Source organism: Centroberyx gerrardi, chromosome 17 (assembly GCF_048128805.1).
Source record: "Centroberyx gerrardi isolate f3 chromosome 17, fCenGer3.hap1.cur.20231027, whole genome shotgun sequence".
NCBI lineage: Eukaryota > Metazoa > Chordata > Actinopteri > Beryciformes > Berycidae > Centroberyx > Centroberyx gerrardi.
The window spans coordinates 7,913,884-7,937,739 of NC_136013.1; the positions used below are offsets into that span (position 1 = coordinate 7,913,884).

At 42.9% G+C, this 23,856-nt stretch overlaps 1 protein-coding gene across 3 annotated transcripts; it reads right to left on the reverse strand.

Annotated features, from left to right (window-relative positions):
• Positions 1-369: 369 nt before the first annotated feature.
• ptbp1a (polypyrimidine tract binding protein 1a) lies at positions 370-19,261 on the reverse strand. 3 transcript variants are annotated; one of them, XM_078289330.1, is made up of 16 exons: positions 19,203-19,261; positions 18,335-18,388; positions 17,768-17,798; positions 13,326-13,386; positions 12,999-13,171; positions 12,009-12,155; positions 11,404-11,574; positions 10,464-10,574; positions 10,110-10,290; positions 9,521-9,598; positions 9,147-9,301; positions 7,605-7,638; positions 6,408-6,500; positions 5,529-5,745; positions 5,140-5,217; positions 370-4,777 (listed from the first exon to the last, which is right to left on the reverse strand). In XM_078289330.1, the coding sequence occupies exons 1-16, from the start codon at positions 19,208-19,210 to the stop codon at positions 4,645-4,647; spliced, it is 1,725 nt and encodes a 574-aa protein (XP_078145456.1). In that variant the 5' UTR covers positions 19,211-19,261; the 3' UTR covers positions 370-4,644. The 3 variants fall into 3 exon arrangements, with proteins under 3 accessions (XP_078145456.1, XP_071771748.1, XP_078145457.1); XM_071915647.2 differs by having other exon boundaries at positions 9,518-9,598; XM_078289331.1 differs by lacking the exon at positions 19,203-19,261 and adding an exon at positions 18,626-18,708 and having other exon boundaries at positions 9,518-9,598.
• Positions 19,262-23,856: the final 4,595 nt, after the last annotated feature.

The window sequence follows — 23,856 nt, forward strand, 5'->3', positions numbered from 1 at the left end:
CAAGAGAGACATCAATTATAGACATGTGAATTATCTCCCAGCTCCAAAATGTAAATAATACAGAGCAGATGAAAGGCCTCTCCTTTTTTCAAACTATTGACTAATACTGTGCCCATTTATATTCAGCCAACTCTCTTATTCAGTCTCTTACAAGGCAGAGATTCAGTGTCTTACTCAAGGACACACTGGCTGCTGCTGGGATCGAACCTGTGACCGTTCCTATACAGGACGGTCTCTCTAACCGCTACTTCACCCTGCCCTGGTTCAGTCACCATCAGGCATGATCTGGTGTGTGTGTGTGTGTGTGTGTGGCCTCAGTGTTTGCTTGATTAGAGACCACATACTAATGCAAATAAACGTTCCCAGATGTGGTGGAATCACTACTCCACATGGTTTCATTTAATCACAGGCACACAGTGCTGGATGAAGCCAGAATGAAACACACAACGGGTCAGGACTCCCAAACAAACGGAGAGGAGGAGGGGTACAGTTACATGCAAGGCACATTGAACTACTTTAAGTATTGAGACAGTGACATTTTTGATGTTTTGGCAGTTTACTTTACTGAATTTGGATGGCATGTGAAAGTACATTCTTTGATATCAGATGAAAAGTGGAAAATAAATGACTGCACTTTTTGCGCATATTCCCCCCATTTCAGTCTTTCAAAGGCTTCTTGACTGATTAAGATTATATTAAGCAGCATATTTTGTAAGCCAATAAATTCTGGAACTTCGTAACCCAAAAATATCACCAATCTCTGCGTTAGAATCATCTTACTTTGAGTTACCCTTCCACCCAATTATACAATCTCTTTGCATTTCAATATATCCCGATGAGGATTCTGAGTAGACTGCACCCTGCTCTAAATTACTCTTGGTGCAGAGTGAAATACTAAGTTGCTGCAAGTAAACAAGGGTCTGAAGTATCAAAGCAGCACCAAAGCATCGAGCTCCTGCCATGATGTTTTGTGATTGGCAGATACATTGATATGCAAAGATGTTTAAGTGCAGGCTAAGAAAGGTGCCAGAACATAAGATGTCAAGAGTCTGGTAACATTTCTTGGCAGCACACAGAATATGTGACTGCATTTTAATAGTTTTTCTTAAGGTAACATTAAAATAACGATTTCATATCATCTTCATCTGTTCAACAATATGTCCTTTTAGCACCCAAAAAATGTGCAGTATTGATTTAAATGTCACGTTAGACCTGATACCCTACACCCGTCTAATACCCTCAAAATGATAGCCGACTGGCTGACCTTCAAGTATGATTTCTTACCCAAATAACACAGAACAAAAACATAATAAAGTGCCATAGCCGTTGCGTCCAAATTGAGCTCACTGCATATATGACCACGCTCCACTCCACAAGGTGCTGGGATTATACAACAAAACCCAGCTCCTCTCAACCACAAACAGAGACTCCACCGGACTGATTCTCCTCCTCTTCCCTCATTTGTCCCCTTCTCAAAAGGCACGAAGGATCTGAGGTTAATCCCCTCTACCGCTTTGTAAGGAAGTTTAAAAAAAACGGTATAATACCAGAAAGCCCAAGGAGGCACTTGAGAGATTAAGCCACTAACTATTGACATTGTGTGAGTGGCAGGTAAAGTCACCTCTGTTCACCAGCCTCTTCCATCACCAGCAGAGAGCAAGACCTCCCCCTAGTGGCTCAGGAGGTGTATGACTAGTGTTTGTCAGTTGTTTTTTTTTTTTTTTACCTCAATCACTCACATCCCTGAGGAACTCACTGATAAGCACGGATGCCAGATATGCCCGATAACCATGCTCATGTTTGTCTTAATTATTCATCTTTTGAGATGCATCGACTTGGTTGCCACAGCAACCTGGCTCATCTTCTACGTGTCAGCCAGACCCGCTTAATTGAAAGGTCAAAATGGAGCACAGGAGAGGTGAGGATTATTCAAAATCATTGAGAATAGTGAATATCCAGCTATGAATATCGAATTTACTCTCCACCCTGCCAGCCTGTGCCTTCATCATCACAGCTATGTTTCATCAAGGGATCGGAGCGGAGGATGAGCTCAGTCCAGATGAGCGGTCAGTCAGGTTTCAGATGGGATGAGTACAAAGTTGGAAATACAGTAAAAGATTAAAAAAAACCCACCAGTAGTAAACAGGATGGGAAATGTGGAAAATGTTACGAGATGTTAACCGATACAGAGCAGCAGTTCCACAGGACAGAGGGAAGAGACAGAAACCAAACGAGGCCAGATGAAAGAAGGAACAAACTAAAGATTTATTGAAGGCAGCAGAAGACGTAAGAGAGAAGAACAGAATGGCAAGGGGGGAGCGGGGCACATACAGAGACACTTCTGTGTTCAGATAGGTTTAATGTCTTTGTGGTACAAAAATTGTCTTTGCAGCTCAAGAGAGCTTAATAGGTCTGTACTGTTGTTTTATCAAAATATACATGTTTTGAATGTAAAGTGGATATAATCCAAATGATTTTGTGGTACAAAAACATGAATATATACAACCATCAACCCCGCTTCATACAACGCTTTACCCCTCCCCGCCCCCATATAAAAAAGGAATGAAAAATAAAAGCTTTTAACGAAAATGGACAGGCATATATAATCTACTACACCATCAACGTCACAGCTATAACTGTGGTTCAATTAAGTATCCATTCTAAAGCATTCTCTACCAACGTAGGCTCTTTAAAGTCAATTAAACAAGAGGGGTACAATATACAGTATAAGCAGTTACTCAAAAGATAATTTAACTTCATGTGACTTTTGTCCAAGGCATCTGAGATATGGGGAAAAAAGGTATTTGAAGCCTTGTCTATTTGTGGAATTGCAGGAATGTGAAAAAATAAACATTTCAGAGATCACAACACTACAAAACAGCAGGGGTGGAAGATACTTTGGTCCTTAACAGCAATAACCGTCTGTAGCTACATGAAGCTTTGTTAAACCATGCATAAGAATCTTTTACAAAAATAGAGACAGAGCGCATCTGTATCTGGTCCAAGACTACTATGGTCGAGGCTGTGGAAACTGGTGCTGGAGGCACGCAGGAATGTGACGACGTTTAAGACTTCAGCGTGATGGTGCCAACTTGGACCCAACATGGAGGCAAAGTGCACTAAAGAACCTGACTAGAGCCTAAGTGGACAGACAGGGAATGGGCGAGGTCCATCCCACCCTGTTGTCCTGAATAAAAAAAAAGAATCTACTGGGTTTTTAGAAACAAACCAACTGGCAGATAGTAATGATTTGACCAACACTGCCATCAACATCAATTGACAAATGTCTCCAAGTTGCCCTCTCTAGGAAACAGGTAGGATTACCTGATCTAAGGGGATGAAGGCATCTTCATCAGGCAGGTAGAGTAAGATAAACACCTGAACGAGAGGTAAACAGGGTCAACTGCCCAGGCCAGAAAATGTTTCATCCTCAGAGATACTAACTCAGGGAGTCAAGGCACCGTGACTGTCATCAAACCCAGCCACTACACATAGATATCAGTACAGTATAGAAGTGATACACGTGTAAATGCTAACATTAAAAAAAAAGAAAGATACAAAAGAATAGAAAAGGTGTCCACCTATAGGAGAATATAATATGGTTAAATGAGGCCCCATACAGCAGTGCCTCTAGTGAGAAAGAGTAAATAAAGGTGGATGGGGACTTTAAGACAGGAAGGCTGGATACAGCTCTACTCCCGCCACAACACACCTACCAGAGCTACAGCACCTAGCAAGGATATTAGGCAACTATTTGACTTACATTCATAGTTTCTACATACGTATACTGGGGCTATATGCACACAAATCCTCATATAAACATTTCTGTTTTAGAGAAAAACAGAAGACTGAATGAGCCACTTTCCCCCCTTATAACAATGCTGGTACAAATCAAAAGGCATGAAGGAAGGCGTTTCAAGAGCCACGTCATTTCCAAATGAAGCCAGAGCAATGTTTAAGGCAATCTGGCTGGGGCAAAGTAAGGCACAAGACTATAGAAAGGGATATTAAAGAAAAAAAAAAGCTTCCTTAGTAAGTGACTTAAGCTAGTGGTATGGATCCCCAAAAGCAAGTAGGTGGGTACTTATGAGAAGATAAAATAAAAATGGATATTGAATCCGGAAAAAAGAATTGTTTGGTGGTCTACGAACCACAATAAAATCCGTTGTCTCAAACTCCTTCTGACTGGCCCAATAGGTTCAAAGTGGCAATTCAAAAAGGCACACACACATAGATATATCCATACAAGTATCATAGTAATAGTAAAGGAATGCTGAAGTGTGTCTGGTGTGGATTTGATTCATCCACAGAAGTATACATCCATGGTGGAGGGTGTCGTTTTTAAGCAATTTGGTCTAAAGTGACAGTTTATCAGCTGCCCCTACTTTACCTCCAATACAAGACATTTCGTTGCAGAATGTTGCCCGTTTGCCAAGACCCCACTTTATACTCCACCGATGACGGATCAAATTAATGACAGGGAAATGACTAGAAAGTGGGGTACAGGGGGGCAACGTTCTGGAAAGAAAAGCAGCCATAAATATGTAATGGTGGCTATTTCCACTGAAGGCAACCTTGGGATAAGGGCACTCAGATGGCAACAGACTTGGAGGGAGGAAGGAAGGGCACTTGGGTGAAGGGCACTCAGATGGTGGATTTTGAGAAGGAGACTCGGAGGTGGTGGTTCTCTCCCAGATCGTGGTTGTGGAACTCAATGAGGGACTCGATGGCCTCCTCGACTGAGCCCATCTGGATCAGCGCCATCTTGCGGTCCTTTCTAAAAAGACACACACACATAGGAATGAATGTTAACTTCTGCAAAGTGTTACACGTTGCCCGCTACAATGTGCGATACACACTATTTTCTGTGTTGGACTTTGCAAGCTGAACCTCCTCCAGGACATTGTACTGTACGCGCTACAAAACATCTTACTCACAGACAGTAGGGCAAAACAAAAACCCTTTTCTTTTCATGGCAACTTTGCCTCAACTTGACTCAGACTTAAGCTGTCAAGGTCGATGAGAGTTACAAAGAAAGAAAGGGAATTCAAACACTGGCTGGTAAAAACCAATACGATTGACGTTTAAGTCAGGAAACATGGTGAAGGAAACAAAGAGTGAAACAGGAGTGAGACTAACTGAAAGAACTTGAAGGCCTTGACTGTGGCTCCTGAGCTGGCAAACAGCCCCCTGAGGTCATCCTCCACCACGGCAGGCCTGCGTGTAGAAAAGGACAAGACAGAAGGAGTCAACACAACACCAAGTGTCTATGTAGATTGACATTTGTTTTATTGCTTTTTGTGTTTGTCTATTGGTATATTATAACGAGACACAAGAGGCATAATTAAATCTAATGGATGCACCTCTGGAGTAGCATGTTTAGAAAATACTGTCACAAATACTTAATCCCAAGGACTAAATATAGAAAAAAATTGAGTCAAAACTACAAAGGAAAAAGCTTAGAGCACAAAAGCTGCTAGGAGAGAGCCTGAGAATGAAAATGAGATTCTCGCAGCGGCGGCACTCACGGTATGTTGGAGAGGTGGAGTGTGGCAGAGGGGGGGAAGATGTTGGAGTAGTTCTTGGAGCCAGGCTTCTTGAAACGGTGCAGCGGTGAATTGCTGTAGTCCTTGGTGAGGCCCTGGTCCTCGTGTCCCTCCCTGGGCAGCTGCACCGTGGTGTGTTTGGACAAGGTCACGCGCATGGCCCTGCCGTGAAGCCGCTGGCCGTTCAGGTGGCTCATAGCTGTGAAACAACGTGTTAAGAGAGTCAACATTTGTTTAAAACGCCACACACTCACCAGTCTGGTTTTCTCTACAGGTCTAAACAATTTATGTCACCCAATTTTCTTTGTTGCTAACAGAATTGATTTGTCAGTAGATTTCTATATTCAAATAGTCAATTGTTTTCTATTGGGTAATTTGGTCCTGCCAGAGTCCACTTGGCCATTTTCCACTTACTGTGGAAAAAATGTCCCCTGATGCCCCAGGCACTGCCAGAGGCTGTTTGCAGATCTAAAACTAACTGGATGTTGGGAGTAAGTACTCTTGAAATATATCCAACCTTCACTCTAGTTCCCCGACTTACTGCTTGTGGATTTTAAAACATTTTTGTTCTACAGAAGACTGGTCTGCATTACTTCTAGCTGCAAGTATAACTTCTATTGCCTTGGCGAGCTTTCAAACAAACACAATATTAAAAAACTAAACATAGATTTTTTAGTTTACAATTAGCTATTTATCAAAGAAAGACTTGTACTGTTTGCTCAGTTGAGGCCCACTCAGCAAAAGCACAAAATTATGTATGGTAAAATGATGTGAGGAGTAACCAAGATGAAAGGAAAAAACAGATCAAAGAAAATGTTAGACAAGCAAACAGTATTTGTGTGGCTGGGGGTATGTAGCTACCTAGCTGAGCCTGTGTGCCATCGGACATCTGGATCAGAGCATTCTCCTTTTTATTGAACAGGATCTTCACTCTCATCACATCGCCATACACACCTAGGGAAGGAGAGCAACGTGTCATGATACAAGCCCAACCGAGAACAAAACAGCCTAACCAGGAGCCACACAGCCAATCACAGCAACGAAAACAATTTGAACCATCAAATCAACGACAATGATACTCATTCTGTCACTAAGGGAAGACTGGCTCAATAACTCAAGCCAGAATCAGGCTATTCTATTGGTTTTCTGTCATTCTGTATGAAATCTCTAAAACTAATCCTAGAAAAGCCTTTTCAGTTAACAATTAGACGGATAACGACAGCTAAATGGTTATGCTCGACGGGGGTAGTGATTTGAAGGCAAAAATCAAAGAGTAAAACAAAATGAGGTTTTGATTGGTATAATCACTACAATAAAGGAAGAGTTGATTACTTGACAGACAGGGCCTGATAGAGAGACATGCAAGAATAAACTAAACATGCAGATACCTACATTAGGAAAACAGACAAACTGCCAAAGAATAGTATGGTGACATAATCCCAGGGATATGTCAACTCGCAATCACTAAAAAGAAGCAGCATTTCATTTTTTTTTTTATGCACTGTTGCCGAGTGACTCAAGGCAACCAGAAAGAAATCAACCAGACAAAAATGAAATTCGATGAATTTCCATGGATTAAAATTGGACCGTGCGGAACCAAACAAAGTGTTGGCTTTTATCCGCTTCCTGAGGGTGTCGCTTTAGAATTTAGAACAGCTTCCCGCCTCATCTCTGAACCAAATGATCCCCACATTTATATTAGGAGGGCTATATTTCCATCGAGGGGCTTCGCTGTCTTTGAAGACGAAAAACTGCAAATGTTTGTTGCCTGTGGATAGTAAACCAGAGCTGCTCAAAATTAAATGAAATGCTGCGGCTTTGTGTAGTGTTCTCATCTCACTTTCCTCACACACACTCACACAAACCCACAACAACCAAAACGGGTCATACAAACCCCACAAAAAAAAAAACGGACACCCCCGCCCCTCATAGCTCTGTAGCCTGATGAGCCATCAGTGGTTAAAAAAAAAAAAAAAAAGCCAACAACATGAGACGAGACAAGCCCACCTCGTCAGGTAACAGTAGTAATAAAAAGGAGATGAAAGGATGATAACGTACCGAAAAGAATAAAGAGGCAGTGTGGCGTAACGCTCTTTAGAGACAGCAGGGGGAGCAGCGGGGCAGGGAGGGTGGGGGGCAAGGGAGGGGGGAGTAGGGAACAGGGGACAGGGGAAAAGAGACGGAGCGGAGTGGAGGACAGTGGAGTGGAGTCGGGACATGTCCGCAGGCCACAGGCAGCGAGGTCCACAGGAAGGCCACAGTACCATGGAGGGAGGAGAGGCATGAGGGACGGAGAGAATGGAGAGAAGACAGAAAGAGGAGGAGGAGAGGGTTCCAACAGGGTGAGGGAGGAGGAAGAAGACAGGAACAGAAAGATGAAGATGGGAGATTGTGGAGGAAAGGAAGAAAGAGTGGAAGGGAGGATGAGAGAAAGATGATGACGGCAAAATCAGGGGGACCAGAAAGGTGCCGATGTTGTGTTGTGTTTTGGTTGCGTTTTCAAATTGTTGGGTGGTGTCCAAATTGGGGACAATGGATGGGGGGGGGGGGGGGGGGAGAGGGGTTGTGGGGGTGGAAGAGGGAGTGGTTGGAGTAGTAACAGAGAAATGGAAGAGGGGGGAGGAGGAGAGAGGGAACAATTGGTCATGGGGCGTGCAGTCAGTTGGCAAGAGTTCAGGTGAGGGGATTTTAAAACAAAAAAGAAGAGAGGGAGAAGGGAAAAGAGAAAGGAGAGAGAGAAAAAGAAAAAGGAAGTAAAAAACAAGGTCAGTATACACAAAGAAATGTAGTGCTTCAGACAGTAGAACTGGCTAAATTAAAATGCACTGTCACTATGGGAACACTAGGAGAAAAAGAAGAGAAAAAAGATTAACAATGAAATACAGAAAAAAGGCAGAGACAATATGTACTTTTGAATTACATACCGTGTTTGGTTTAGATTATTCAAAATTACATTGTAATTAAGACAGTCAGTCAACCCTAAATATCAAATTCCAATAATCCCTCTCACCGATTTAAGAGCTGGTTTTAAAATTAACATGCTTAATGTAATGACTACATAGCTACAGTAAATGTAATGGGTGTGAAAAAGTACTTATACATTCTACACGCTAAGCATATGCAAAAAGAACTAATCATGAACATGATGTGTTTCTTTAAAAAAGTAATATTGTCTCTCCAGCAACTCAAGAATGATTTCAACTAATGGACAAAAATGAAGATATGAAATGGCAAGATTTAAAAAAAAGAAGTTAGTGTTTTGAATAAACTTAAAAAAATTCACAGTGAGCAAAGTGGCAGGTCAGAAATGCAGCAGGTTTGGTCAAACACATAGAGAGGTCCTGAGAGAGGAAAGAGGTTTTGACTAGATGACCCCCTTTTTATTTCAAAAAGAGTGATAGGAGTTCTCCGACTGGTTTGATCAGAAGGAAGAGGGAGATGGGGGCACAACGGCGGATCTCTTGAAGAGACGGGTGGAGGTCGATAATTCAAGGTGTAACCGCATGGCACTAAATTTATATAAAGTTGCAAAGTTGCTCAGCACTGCATTGAGACAGAGGGAGGATGTAGAAGGCGTTTAGGCCTAGTAACTGTACTGACCTCAGGGTTCAGGTTGCTGACCAATAGGACATTGTGTCCCCCGGCGCCTGCAAGCCCTGACAGGCCGAGCCGGCTGGCAGCCGCTGCGGCAGCCGCCACACCGCCGTGGCCAACACCCAGGGACGCCAGACCGGGAATACCAGGCACTGACAGACCTAACGGGAAGAGAAGAAACTGTCAAATGATTGCATTTTGACTAATCATACAGTAGGGATCTGATTAGAATAACACAAAAATAAAGAAATAAATGACGTGTGGTAGGGTCAAGGAAAGTGTAGCTACTAGATACTCAACAGGCAAATGTTTAGAGAAGGGATGCTTGCCTGAATGTAAGTGGCTTAGTGGAGTGGAGAAGGCGTTTGTGTACCGACCTGCTGCCTGCTGGATGGCGAAGGTTGGGGGGAAGGCATGAGCTCCACCATAGGGAGAGGCTGAGATTATGCCTGGAGCAGCTGGGACAGGAGGAGACAAATAACAGAAACAAAAATTAGAACACATACCCTTTCAATCCAAGTGTACTTGCAATAATGATCAGCATAAAAAACAAATAAGCAGGAAACCATAGGCAGGAAATCCTGAAAAATTAAAAGTTTTATCATGTCAAATTTTAGAGTTAACACCTTTTTAATGGCTGTTACAACGCAACGTGAGACTTCAATTGTCCCATTTAAAGTAAATGTGAAAATTCAAACAAGTTTAGATGCATCGGAATATAGGTCAAAAACAGAGAACTCAGAAACTGAAGACCTCTAAGCAAATTTAACACTCAACATGCTACATTTCACTGCATTCAAGGACTGTTTCCAAATCCTTTTAAGGCCTTGAATTTAGATAATAATATTTAAGATTTTTTTAGTCCCTGAAGACAACAAGAACAATCCGGGAGTGTGTATATTTAGGGATGCGATCAGAACCAAAAACGCAAAAATTCAGGAAAAAAAAAAAAATGACATCCTGTCTTACCAAATGCAGCAGCTGCCATGGCCTGGTGGTCAAGGGAGGGCTGGGAGTCCCCAGTGGGCAGGTCTGGTCGGGTGTAGTCTCTGCTCTTGTCGTTGTTGTACTTGACATTGAGACTGGTGAGCTTGGAGAAGCTGATTCTCAGGGTGCAGCAGGCGTTGTAGATGTTCTGGCCATCCAGAGACTGAGACACACATGGAGGTGTGAGGCTTAAGACAGTGTGCGCTTTGATTTCAACTGTTTATAGATTCCTCTCTACACTGAGCTACTGGAGATTATAACAACAGTGTTTCAAGTTTGATAAATCGATACTAAATTATACCCTGCATTGCAGCTAAAGCAGAGTTCCAGTCTTACCAGTTTGGCATGCTGAGCTGTCATGCCATCAGCATACTGGACCAGAGCCTGGAACTGGTTGTTCTTGGTGAAGGTAATGATCTTGAGCACAGTGCCAAACTTGGAGAAGATCTGGGGAGAAAAAAACAGCATGACTGGGGATATCATCAGGACAACACATTAAGGCAGAAAAAGGAACATTTTCATGAAAACTGTCACCGACAATCATGGATTTAAAAAAACAGGGATAGAGAAGAAAAAGTGGCGACTGTAACACAAATGAAACAAGTATAATATGAAACAAACTATATAAATGCCTGTTTGTATAAGTGTTTTCTAGTAGGTGATCCATGGAGTTGAAGCATATTACAGTTTCAAGCTGGTTGGCCATGCTGTAAATAAGTCTGCATAAAGTGCACTGTGTGTTTGTGTACTTGGCAGCTGTATGAACTTTGCTACCTTTATGTGATCAGCGTGCCAAAAAAAGGGCAGAAAAAAAAGGGTAAATAGTTAAATCTACATTACAAATTAATGGGAAATGCGTTTAAAATCTTACATCTCAACATTTAAGAGAAATTAGGAACTGATTTACATGAATATTACAGTGTTCACTGGCTTTGACTAAGTTCACAAAAGGGCAAACTATGTGTTTACATTTATTTGGATGAGGGTTCACAAAACATTCAATCAGTTATTTACTTTTGCTTCATTTTTCAGTCATTTTGCTGCTGTATACAACTGAAATTTTTCCTGCTTGACCACTGAAAACATAGGGGAAAGTAGAACTCTGACCTGGGTAAGCGGAAAAAAATCTTAAAGCTGAACCCTGTGGATCCCTGTTAGTTGGCATAGAGGCGTAACCTATTCTTCCTGGGGTCCCCATAAAATACCCACATTACCACCCCCCCACTAACAATAAAAACACAGAAAACACAAGACAAAAGGACAAAAAAACACATACCTGGTGCAGTACATCCAGGGTGACGGGGTAGAAGAGGTTCTCCACTATAACTCTGAGTACAGGGCTTTGGGCTTGTGTGCCCCCCATGCCACCTGCATCTGCTGACATGGCCATGCCTCCCATTCCTCCACCATGCAGCGCATTCACCGCCTGCAGCGCTGCCTGGGCACGCTGGGAGGGGAAACAGAGGAACTTTTTAACACGGGTGGTTAAGGATGTGTAATAAGTGTGTGACATGACTTTGTGCGAGACGACGGACGTCTTTTTAGTACGCTGGGTTTCCTGTGGTTTGCTTGTAATCCTTTACACAGCGTTGGCACAGAATTAGCAGAATTATTACCTTGAAATATTGTGTCTAGTCTGCAACCTTGACACAAATATTGCTTTGCGCTCTGTGCCGAGTCTTTAAGAGGATCACAAGGTTTATACCAATAAATTTGAGACTGGTGTCAGGAGGCAGCATTGTGACTGTATTAAGTTTACATTTTAGGCATTTAGCTGACACTTTAAATCTCAATGACTTACAATGAGCGCAACAGTACAGTAAGCCTAAATTCCTCAATAGCCAGCATTAAAATCAAGTGTGTGGGAGAGTGAGATCATACCACTTGGTTGGGGGAGTTGTCCGTCTTGAGCTCCTTGTGGGTGGAGTATTGCATGTAGATTGGGTGGTTCCTTATGACTGGGGTGACAGAGGAGTAGTAGCTCACCATCGTCTGGGCACACTCCTCACTGTTCAGCTCCAGGAACGCCTACAGGAAAAGACAAACATTTTAGATTTGTTTCTCCCGTCACAGTAAATAAAGCATCTCTTGCAGTTGCCCATACTTGGCTGAATGCATTTCTATCATGGGAAAGAGAACTGGAACATTCCAAGTTCACTTTTCATGTTAGTAGCATAATAACACACCACCAGCAGTCGCCCCTAGCTACCGGTTTGGCATCAGTTTGTTATATTAATAGCTTGATACTTTATTTATCCCTGTGGGGAAATTCTCATTTTGCTTGCCCCCAGGTCAGCACCCCTGCAAGTGGTAGGAATACATAGATATATTGGCAGATATCAGCTTTAAAAAGCAATATCTGTCGGATAGTTTTCCTGCTGATATTTGGTCGATTGTGAAATTGTCATTTTTGTGACCTTTTTTCTAGGCGTGTCACTTAATACAACTGTCAAATTAGCATTAACAGAATAAAACTAACATGGTCTTTTGTTTAAAAAAAAACAAAACACTCATTTATCTTAATATCAACATGTTTGAAAAGCTTAACCTGTTTTACACCTGCATTTGTGCTACAATTCTTACAAAAATGTATAACGCATATGTGTGGGAAAAAAAATCAGATATTGGCATTGGCCTCATAAAACCATATCGGTCCATCCTTAGATACAATGTCTTGCTAAAGGACACTTCAGCAGGATGCTAATCTCCCTACCCACTACACCGTGGGAATATGACAAAAGCGTCATTGTCATCATTTTCAGGTCAGGACATGAAGCTAGAAAGCCGATAGCTGGTCTCTAAAGAGAAATTTCGCCCATGAGTGCGAGCTGTACAGGTTTGGCGAGCGGACCTGCATCCGCCAGTCCTTACCTGGTTCTTCCCTTTCAGCATCAGCAGATTGGTGACCTTCCCGAAGGGCAGTCCCAGGCTGATGACCTCAGCCTCGTTGATGTCGTTGGGCAGCTTGCGGACGTGGACGACGCGTGACGGAACACCAGGGCTCCGGATGTCACCTTTGAATTTTTTGCTGTCGTTGCCATTGGCTGCAACAGAAAACAGACGCAGATACAATCAGGGAGGGAACAGAAGGCTCCGGTTCTTTGAATAATGGATTGATTGTCATGGCAACGCAAACACAGACAGCCAACAGGCACTTCAATAAAAAAGGATTCACCCCTCCAATAGCAACCCCCCTACCTGAGCTCATGATATAGGGCCCGTTGGATATGCAGGAAGAAAAGAGTTCGTCGGATCCCCTCTGCAGAGAGAAAACAAAGGTTCACTTCAGTGCATTCACCAATGAGGGCACAGCATGGCAGGTGGAGTGCACAGCTCTCACATTACCAAGTCATTGTGTGAGAAAGCAGGAAGTCATCTGATAACCAAAGAGGATCGAGCAAACACGCTTTGAGAAGAACTCCACCTTCCTCACTAGAAGAATACAGTGACCTAGTTTGCCAGCAGGGATATTCAGCTTCCCACCATAATCATGTGTTCCCCTTCCATTTTATCCTCCTCTCCGACACCACTGCCAAGTTAGAAACCGTAAAGTCACAGTCACGACAGGCTATTATTTCTGACTTGGGGCAACGATCCAAACGATCACGTTTTCACACCGATTACACTCAGGGAAAAACAGCTAGTATCGGGATTGTAACAGATATAATAGCAGTAAGAGTTCCACTCGACAGCAGGCTGTCAGCCAGTACAAGCCATCTTTTCATAATTAAGTGGAAGGAGCAAGGATAACACACTGAAGCATTCTGGATGGGAAGACACTCCCAGCCTACACTACTGTACTGTCTTCTAAGACAGCCTTGTCTGGCCCCTCTCACTCCAGTTGATAAAAAAGTGCCGTTTCAAGGCTGTTCTCATGGCGGTGTGTGAGCGTTTGTGCGTGTGTGCGTGTGAGAGATGAAGTGTAGCAGTCACAAGGAGTGGCTCAGCAGCCTAAGCTCTCCATCACTCTACAATGAAGGTCCTGTTCGGGCTGAGACTAGGGGCATTGTTACGCAGCAGCACACACACATATGGAGCCCCGAGGACGCTCTCTGGGAGTTGAAGAGGCCCGGAGCGTTTTGACAACAACCAGCCATGCAGGTCTGCTAGCATTCTTCTCTGCCCTGTGAATCTTGAGCTCCAACTGCAAGGTGGGGGATTTCCAGTTGGGCTGCACGACTACTCACAAAAAGACAGAATAAGCAGATCTTAGAGAGCATTTGGTGGAGGTGGGTGTCGGGTACTGGGACATAGCCTAGTTGTTGCTATGACAGCACAACACTGACTGTTAGCAGTAGTATAAACTACCCTTTGACTTCCAGATGGCTTGACTGACTCACTCTGGGGGCCATGCAAACAGGGTCTCCTATCTCAATGCCTGGACTTAAGCAGCAAGAGACAGTCCTCTCCCTTTTCACTACTCAGTATCAGGGGGCCAATCTTCATTGACCTTTGTGTGTATGGAATGCAGACCGACCGAGTATGACCGACCTAAGATTATTGAGCAAGTTCTGGTTTCTTTAACCATAGGGAAGGATGCAAATTGCAGGTCAGTTTCTGGTAGGCCTCAAAATGACAAGATGAATGTGTTGTAATGAGCACGGATACCAGAAAGAGAGCATGAATTTCACAATTAGATCCCATTTGAAAAAAATAAGGATCATTGTCTTAGTGCATCTCTCTCAGAATTAAATTGAAAAATTGCAATCAGGAAACCAAAGGATAGGGGAAAATAGTAATCTCAATCAAAATGGATGGCGAGCCAAAAATCATATTGTCTTCAACTCAAAGATCTGATGAGAAATGTAAAAATGCAAAAGGGAACAGCCATGCAAAATACAAATCATCAGAAATTAATGGGAGTGGTGTGTCCTACAAGCTGGACTTGCCTAGAAAAACACTAAAAACAACATTGCTGCTTGATAAATGGGCCAAGGACAGATCCAGGCCATGGGAAATGGTGGAAATGACTCCAGCCTGACTCAGTGGTTGTGGGTGGGCAGTGTCACACTACCAGTTAACAGACCGGCCCCAAACAGGAAGGGGAATAAGATCAGGCCTTCTTCCAGGGTTAGGCTACTTCCTCCTGGGGACTGATGGTCATTGTTCCATGGCAGCACTCTCTCTCTCCCCTCCTACTTCCTCATTCTAATAATAGCCGCAGAGCCAAGGCAGTGCACAGTACAGAGCAGGCACATCAAGTAGAAAGACAGATACAGACAACAAAATGGAGGATTGCGTTACCGTCGACTGAACAATGTAGCTGTGGCTATTTGAAGGCGCGAGGTTGAGAGGCAAGAGAGACAGCGCACAGGCAAGGTTAAATTACAGAGCGAAAAGGATGAAAAAGATAGAGCTTAAGAGCAAGGCTTTGTTTGCCGACTGCAAGACCGAGCCAAACCCATTCTTCCGACACAAACTCGCTAAACGAGTATCGACTTGTCTCTATCCTTTGTTTGCTCAGAACGCTGACAGTATAATGGTAACCTGCGGGGATGATGACACATTACCGGCCCACATACTGAAACTGTTGAGCGGTTTCCTTTCATCGACAGTGGCCTACCCTGAACTAACTTGATAAGGGAATGTGACTTGAGGCAATGTCCCCACCCCACACAACCATATCACACCTGGTTTGCATTAAGTAAAAAAAACAAAACCTTAATGTTCAGAAAACTAGCTGGTAAATTAAATCCATGCGCACTTAAAACGCCTTGAATCTGTAACACTGTTAAAGACCACACTGACAGAATGTCCTCTATCAACTACACTTAGACTCTCCTACTCTGGTGCAACATTTGGAAAAGCACTACTGTCTTACAAGGGAGCGAAACCTGAGATGTTTATCTTCTACTTTGTCCAGTGTTGACTTCTGCATGCAACTCTGCAGGGGAGGGGGGGGGGCAGTAGGCGGTGAACTCCCAGGAAAGGAACAGAGAGAACAGTGCAGGTACAGGCATGTTTATTCACTGTGATTGGCCTTGGCTGAGGGTGGGGGTGTGTGTGTGGGGGGGGGGGCAGGGAGCTGTGCCACACTGGGGGGGGGCGGGCGGGGGCGGGCGGAGGGGGGAGATTGGAATGCGACCGCGGAATTCCAGACGCTCTGCCCAGACGGAATAATTACAGATTCCAGCGAGGCAGCGCTCCGTAACTCTGCATCATCGTTCCCACAACACATCAAACTCAGAAAACAGGAAAAGTGAAAGAAAAAAAAAATAGAAAAATCACACCGGGAGTGGTTCTTCTCAAATCTCAAGTATCGATCACAGGCCGTTACATGGTGCATTGTTAATCATGCTTAAAAAACAATGGGCCTGATTGAATGAGCTGCAAATGAAGGAGGGGGGCAGTGCGTGGCTCTTTTCTGGGTGTGTGTATCAGAGTGCTTGTTTAAACAGCGAAAGACCTTTGCCCGGGAGGATGAGGAGGGCAGTGGGAGGACGGTTACAGCCCTAAGTTGTGTTCAATTACTCCACCTACACCATCTGCCCCAGGCCCTGTTGCCAAGGCTTGGTACTTAAACAGGCATTTTTATTGGGTACACAAGTACCAAGCAGCCGTTTGCCAAATACAAATGTGTTCCTTCTTTAACATGTTTGCACACACAAACACGCAGAATCAGCTTGCTATTTTAGTTACATAGGCCACACAACCTCCCTCATCACTTGAAATTTTCATGAATGCATTATGAGAGGCCATCAAATTATGCAGAATGGACGGTCTGTTTTACTAGTGTTGGCTGAGTAGCCTCTTGATAAAAAGGAGACTGGATAATTCTCAAGCATTGGGACAGGATTGAACCGCTTTCTTAACATTCCAGCGAGGCCAACAAGCTATAAACGCACACAGGAAATGAACAACAGGAAGTTTCATTTCACAACGGCCGCACAACTGAACATAAGCAGGACAGGAAAACATGCAGCCGTGCCTCAGATAATCTACTTTAATTGATTCATCAAATATTCCATGTCCACAGTCTTGAGTGTTGCTGCAACCTTTTTGTGCTGACCTTTCGGTTGTTTTCCATAAATCTTTAAAAAAAAGGATAGCCAGCCACTAACTGCCAACTCATTACACATGAGAAATGGCTTTGGACAGCAGTTCTGTAATTACAGAGGAAGCTCTCGCTAACTGACCAAACACTGACAGACTTTGCGTCTCAGTCACCACTGTCACAGCATTGTTCTTCTTCATTTCCAATCTGACTGACTTGTGAAATACTTGCTCAAACCAGTGTTTCCTTTATTTTCATTTAGCTGCAGTGGGACATGTTTGGAAAATTGCCACAACTGCTAGACCAATGTAAATACTGTGGAAATTCATCATTTGACCCTATTGCTTATCCTGCCAAAACGAGATTCCAATTACAGCACAAGTGTCCATACGATGATATGATATAAACGTCCAAAACGACCCAAAACATGGGTCTCAGAACAAGAATAACCCCACATGTACAACATAAAATAAATAAAATATGGGACATGAACATACATTTTAAGAGTTTCGCATCACCAATTGGTTAATTTTACATGCAACCCATTTTACTTCATGGTAAACACTCTGTAGTCTACCTGAAATCACTGAAATGAGCAACAGTGAAAAAAGAATTGAGAAGAGAAGGTAAATCAAACAGTGCCTACCTTGGTGCCAACTGATATGTCATGGACACTGCTGTGAAAGAGAAAGAATGATTTCAATTAAGACAAAAAACGAAAGAAAAAGAATGCAGTGTAGTATCTCTTGTGAAATCCATAAGGCTCAACACACAATACAACACGACAGAAGAGCACTGTGGGAACATACAGTGCATACAACATAAATTATATATTATCGTTCAACCAAAGGGTAAACTGGCCGACTTCCTCATTCAGAGATCATTGTATGTACAAAGCTCAAAATTTAGGAAGCACCTTAGACTCTCAATAAATCATCAATGCCAAAGTCAGAACAGGGCTGTTAAAGAGCAATGCCATTAATGGGGGCGATTTTTGTAGAAAAACATAGGCCTTTAAGTTAATTAAACAGCAACCTGTCTTTGAGAAAAAATGTCTACGAAAAACAGGATATAGGCGGGGAGGCGCATCCCTGTCTTCGGCAAATGTATTAGGCCCATTGCTTGAAATTGTCCCTTCTAAAGGTCCATTAATTTATTTATTTTTACCATGTCATGTTAGGCTGAAAAGCTACAGGTACGCACAAATACTTACTCAATTTCAGGGACGTAGCCGGATCCCAGAGGGTACAGGTCAGCGTCTAGGCGGCTGAAGAGAGTTGGCAAAACACAAGAGCAAATTTCAGCGTGATCAACATCGCAGAAATGATTAAACGGATCCCCAAATAAACGATTTTAGTTCAGGTTGTTGCAGGCCGAGGAAAACAAACGGACTGGTTTCGCTCTGCATTCAGAGCCCTTTAGAATTGACGAACTGATATGGATCAAAACAGCGCTAAATGCGTTTAACTGTAGTTAGTTAACGATGAGCTATTACACGACTCACCTAGTTTAGATAACCCAGTGTTGAAATCTTTGATTCAATCAATGCGAGTACGAAACGCTCAGGCCAGGCATCTTCAACATGGCCCTGGCACTCCGCGGACAAATGAATGCGGAAATGAGACACGTTGCTTTAGCTAGCGCTCGAGTTCCCACGAAACCAAGTTACCAAGGTATAGTTAGCCAATGTTCACTAACGTCAGCATTTTCAAACGATCGATTATTGCCAGACAGCAACTAAAAAGGACAAAGTGCGATTACATGGTAACTCTTGTTTAGGTTAGTTTGGTAAGTGTTAGTGTCGTTTAAATAAGAACATGAAATACACTCGCTCAAACGGGCTAACGTAATTAGCTAGCAGTAGCTGAGGCTAGCTGCTGCTAGTTAGCTAACGCTCCTGCTAACTGTTGCATGTTTTGAGAAAAAAAAATGTAAAGTAAACTTTCCCCGTCTAACGATTAAGTGAAGCAGCCATCGCAACCAGAACAAGTTCACAAACAAACGACATATCAAAAGAAGTTACACAACCGTCGGTTTATCTTAGAAATTTTAAGACATAAATGTGGTTCTTTTTCACTTACCCGTCCATTGCACAATAAAAACTGCAGGTCTGAAGCGAAGGTAGGGCGGCAGACTTGCTTGATTTTCTTACAAAATGGCTGAACACACGGAGGCGAGCGCTGATTAGTCCAGCCACTTCCAAGAGCCAAAAGGGGGCGGGGACAAGCATCTACTAGAGCCGCGATTGGACAAGACGACTATCATTTGTACAAAAAAGAGAAGGCCGCGGCAAATTTCCACATCAAGAAAGATGTCCAATTATTTATTCTACATGGACGTCTACATAACTGTTTGTAGGTTCGTTCTGGCAGTAGAACAGAATGATCAGTTGTCTTGAAAATAATGAGGTCGAGAGGCAACAGAAAGAGTAACACAGTTATAGTGGCAAACTGCAACAAATACAGAGAAAGTGGCGAACCATCACAGTTGGGAAAATCTAGTGTGTATTGGATGTGTGCAAAGATAGTTTGTCCCTGGAAAATATGACCCGTGGACAGCGCCTGGTGCTGAAAACACTTTGATGCACTTTGATGTTAGTTTCAAAGTTTTTATCACGGCCAGGGGAAAAAGAGAGCAATTATTTTTTGGGGGTAAAGGGGGGGGGGGGGGGGGGGGGTTGGAGTAGCAAGGAAGGGTAAGGAATGGGGAGTGTGATTGGAGTATGATGTATGACTGTATGACTCATATTTCTCTCTCTCTCTCTCTCTCTCTCTCTCTCTCTCTCTCTCTCTCTCTCTCTCTCTCTCCCTCTCTCTCTCTCCAAACAAAGTCTCTGATACTGAGTGCGTGGACCATGACCTCCTTGTTGACAGCATGTTGCCAAACCAGATGCTGGACGGCTTCCATTGACTGACTTCACATCAAATCCTACTGAGGCCTGCCTGACCACCTGCTGCTTCACAGACCAAGCTTTGGAACAGGTACACACACACACACACACACACACACTATATAAGAATGAGTGTGTGTGCTCATCCTGATTTGTGTCTCTCACTGCTAACCTAATACTGAGGTAGGTGAGGCTTATATTCAACTAATTAATCATAGAGGGAAGGTAATTAAACACGATTATGTTGGCAGCAATTAGATTTAGCTTAGCCCTCAAATGGTTGAATTGATTGATTCTTTGCCAAGAAATACACGGCACCCCTTGACAGAAGTACAGTAAATATTACAGTAGTATTTAATATCGGAGGAATGGGATTTTCTCTTTTTCATTTGTTTTGGACGCTTAAATTCATTTCAAATTAAAATGTCAGTGTCCCTTCTTTTCCCCATGACTTTCTTTTTTCCCTTTTGTACTGGTCGACTCCCTTACAGTGATGTTTTTTATTAGTTTTGACCACACCCTGTAGATACACAGTGATATGATTACTGCAGTGTGTGTGTGTGTGTGTGTGTGTGTGTGTGTGTGTGTGTGTGTGTCAGGGGTATGAAACACAGCACATAACATATTCTCTGTGCCGTGATATGGAGCAGTGGTCCTATGTCTTAAATAGAGCCAAATGATATCTTTTCTGAATAGAGTATGTATATAAGCCTAGTTTATGCTGGGCTCAAGATAAATTTCTCATTGCAATTCATTTGAAGCAGCATGAAGCTGTATCGTGTTACAACTATTCTGTTAAATAGTCCATGGGCATACCTGACCTCCCTCTGAAGAATGCCCTTTATAATAGTGTCTCTCTCTCACACACACACACACACACACGCACACACACTCATACACCCACACATTTGCTCTCCCAGCTCACTCAATTACTCTTGCTTACAGCTGAGAATAGACCTGTAGTGTAACCTCCATGCTGGGATGAATTCCAAAATAGTAGCGGTGTGCTCTCTAGTGGCATTTTCTGGGTAGTGCACTTTCAAAAACTATTTTCTGCAGCTCTGATGAAGCTGAATTTCCATAAACACGCTACAAGCTACCGCTGGGAGCTCTCTGTTTCATGTTTTTTCTCTTTCATTTCTCAAATCATACCTCTGACCTCACTCCTCTACCTGATTACTCAGATATAAATCTAAGTTAGGTTGCTTTTCTATTATTTTTCCAGCCCTTGTGTGACTCCTACAGCAAATGGATGGTGTGTCTGTGTGTGTAATTGTGTGCCTGTGCCTGTAGGCATGGCACCGCCATGCAAATCTCCCCAGGAGTCTTCCTGACTCCATTAGCACCAGTGAGTTGACTGACTCATATATTTGGAAGCTAAGATGCCAAAACCACTCACATCATTAGCTTTGGCTTATGTGCATGACTCTCTGTGTATGTGTGTGTATGAGTGTGTGTGTGTGCGTGCGCTTGTACGTTTGGTTAGTTACACAGACACTTGTCTGACTTGCTGTAAACAAACAGTAGTTTTATTCAAGATTAAACATTTGGACGACCACAGAATAGATGAACAGGCATTGGTCTAACACAGGGTTGCTGTCTCCGCTCCTGTTCCAGAGACCCGCTATTATGCAGTTTTATCTTGACAAATTTACTCCCCATTACAGTTCTAAGTATATGTATATATAGATATGCACATACTTATACGTGTACATATATACATTTATAGATTGTCAGTCTCCTGCATAAACCTTGTATCTCCAAAAAACTCCAACTTTTGGGGAATTGAGAAAAACCTGTTGATTATCCCATTAAAGCCCGTGCATTTTTGACTGCTTCAAATGCAATTTAAAGGGTGTGGTTTGGCTTTTGTTCTGACATCTTTTCTACATGTGGGATAAAACATATCAGCTGTCAGTTGCAGTAAAACAAAATCAAACAATCTAAAAAAAAGGCAAAATTGGGGATACAGAGTTTCTTCAAGACACCAACAATATTCTGCACTTTCTCTGTCTTCTGAGCTGCATTTACATGTTACTGTGTGAAAAACCAGTGTTAATATTCTGCCGTCGTTCTGCAGTGACCCTCCAGACATAGAAGGCAACATTTCCAGCGGGTCGTCATGACCAGGAGCGGAGCCGGACAAACCGCGGTCTAATATGGATGGCAGACAGACAAGTCCAACCAACTGAACCTGACAAAGGCACCAACAATACACAGATGTAGTCATCTTTTTTTAAAAATACACACATCAAATACAATATACTGCCCTGCAAAGAGGCCATAGGGAAAAATAAAACAAAAAACATGAGAGTCAATATAAGAAACAAAGTCGTACAATTACAGTGGAACTGTACACATGAAAAAACGTATACTTTGTCCGTCCGCCTGTTGACTTCCCTTGGAATGTTAGAAGGGAGCGTTTCTCCGGTGGTAAATGCAGGCAGGACTTGAGAGAATGCATCTGGCACTGAGGGCTGCAAAAAGACTCTCTTATTCAACAAGTGTATGCAGGAGGCAGTAGAGTCCCGGTGAACTATATTTCCCACAATCCCCCCTCACCAGTCATTTGAGCACGACAGAGAGAACGAGTCGATGTAACAGCAGTTGGTGGATGGAGAGTTATGATTTAGACTCAAGGTTAGCACCAACTTCAGAGGTTTTTAAACTGCATGTCTGCGAGCGGAGACGGTGGGGGGTTGCGGTTTGACGATGTGGGCAAAACAAGAAAAACGGTGGGATGATGGTGACGGTGTGTCAGTGAAACACGGAGGCATGGATGAGCCTGGGGGGGGAGAAGAAGTATAGGCGGCATAGCATCACTGACCCAGACCTATCCATGACCTCATACTGTCCGCCAAACAGATGAGGAGACTAGGGCCAAAATGTATTTCAATAGGCTTTCAGGGGTTTGAATTACTCAAGGTGCTTATTTCAGGGGTTTTAATTACTTAAGACACATTTTGCTAGAGACTTGAACAGTTTCAAGTGGTTAGATTAGAGTTTCTTTAATTATGTGGCCTCTTTCTACTGGATCCCCACACTACACTACACTCTAATTCCTACAGAGCCGGGGTACCTGGATACGACTAAATTCTTCAAATTTGGGTCTCGGTTTGGGATCCCCAGGTGACGATCATTTGGAAGAAAAGACATTTCAAATGCCCCGTATCTTTTTTCACTTTGGATCTATTCAAGTACTATTGGGCCCAGGTCTACAGACAAAAACAGAGACAGCCAGGGGTTAAACTGGGAGCGAATAGAAGACAGAAACCAGCAGCCGACCAACACACAGTGAAATTACAGTATTAACAGATATTTTATTTGGTTCATGAAGAGACAAAAGCTTTTCTCACGGCGAGCTGAGCAAGCCCCACTCCTCTCTCAATGTGGTGGAACGAATCCCAATTTAACCCCTGAACTTACATTCATGTGAACGAGATATATAGAGACCCGACAGTGACAAGACGGTTAATAAAGCTGCAAGGCTTCATGCAGTGCTACCTCATAAGATTCTACATCGACGTTACCGCTGAGAGAACAAAAGTATTTTAAGCTTTTCTAATCATTGCACAATGGCTTGACGTGACTCTATTGAACAGAAATTGTATTTTTTGTTTTTTTAAAAATAGAAAAAAGCTGTGATTTTCATGTACATGTAAGTGTGGCATACAGTATCTGTGAGAAGCTAATGTGGTTTGTAATAAGATCAGTATTCTACTTTGCCTCTTTGTCTCCGTGCTGTAGTTTTTTTTTTTTTTTCAAACTTAACGCGTATCTCTAACACCGCCAATTATATTTACTGTTACTGATATAAAGACTTACGTGACTAAAGATATGAGCAC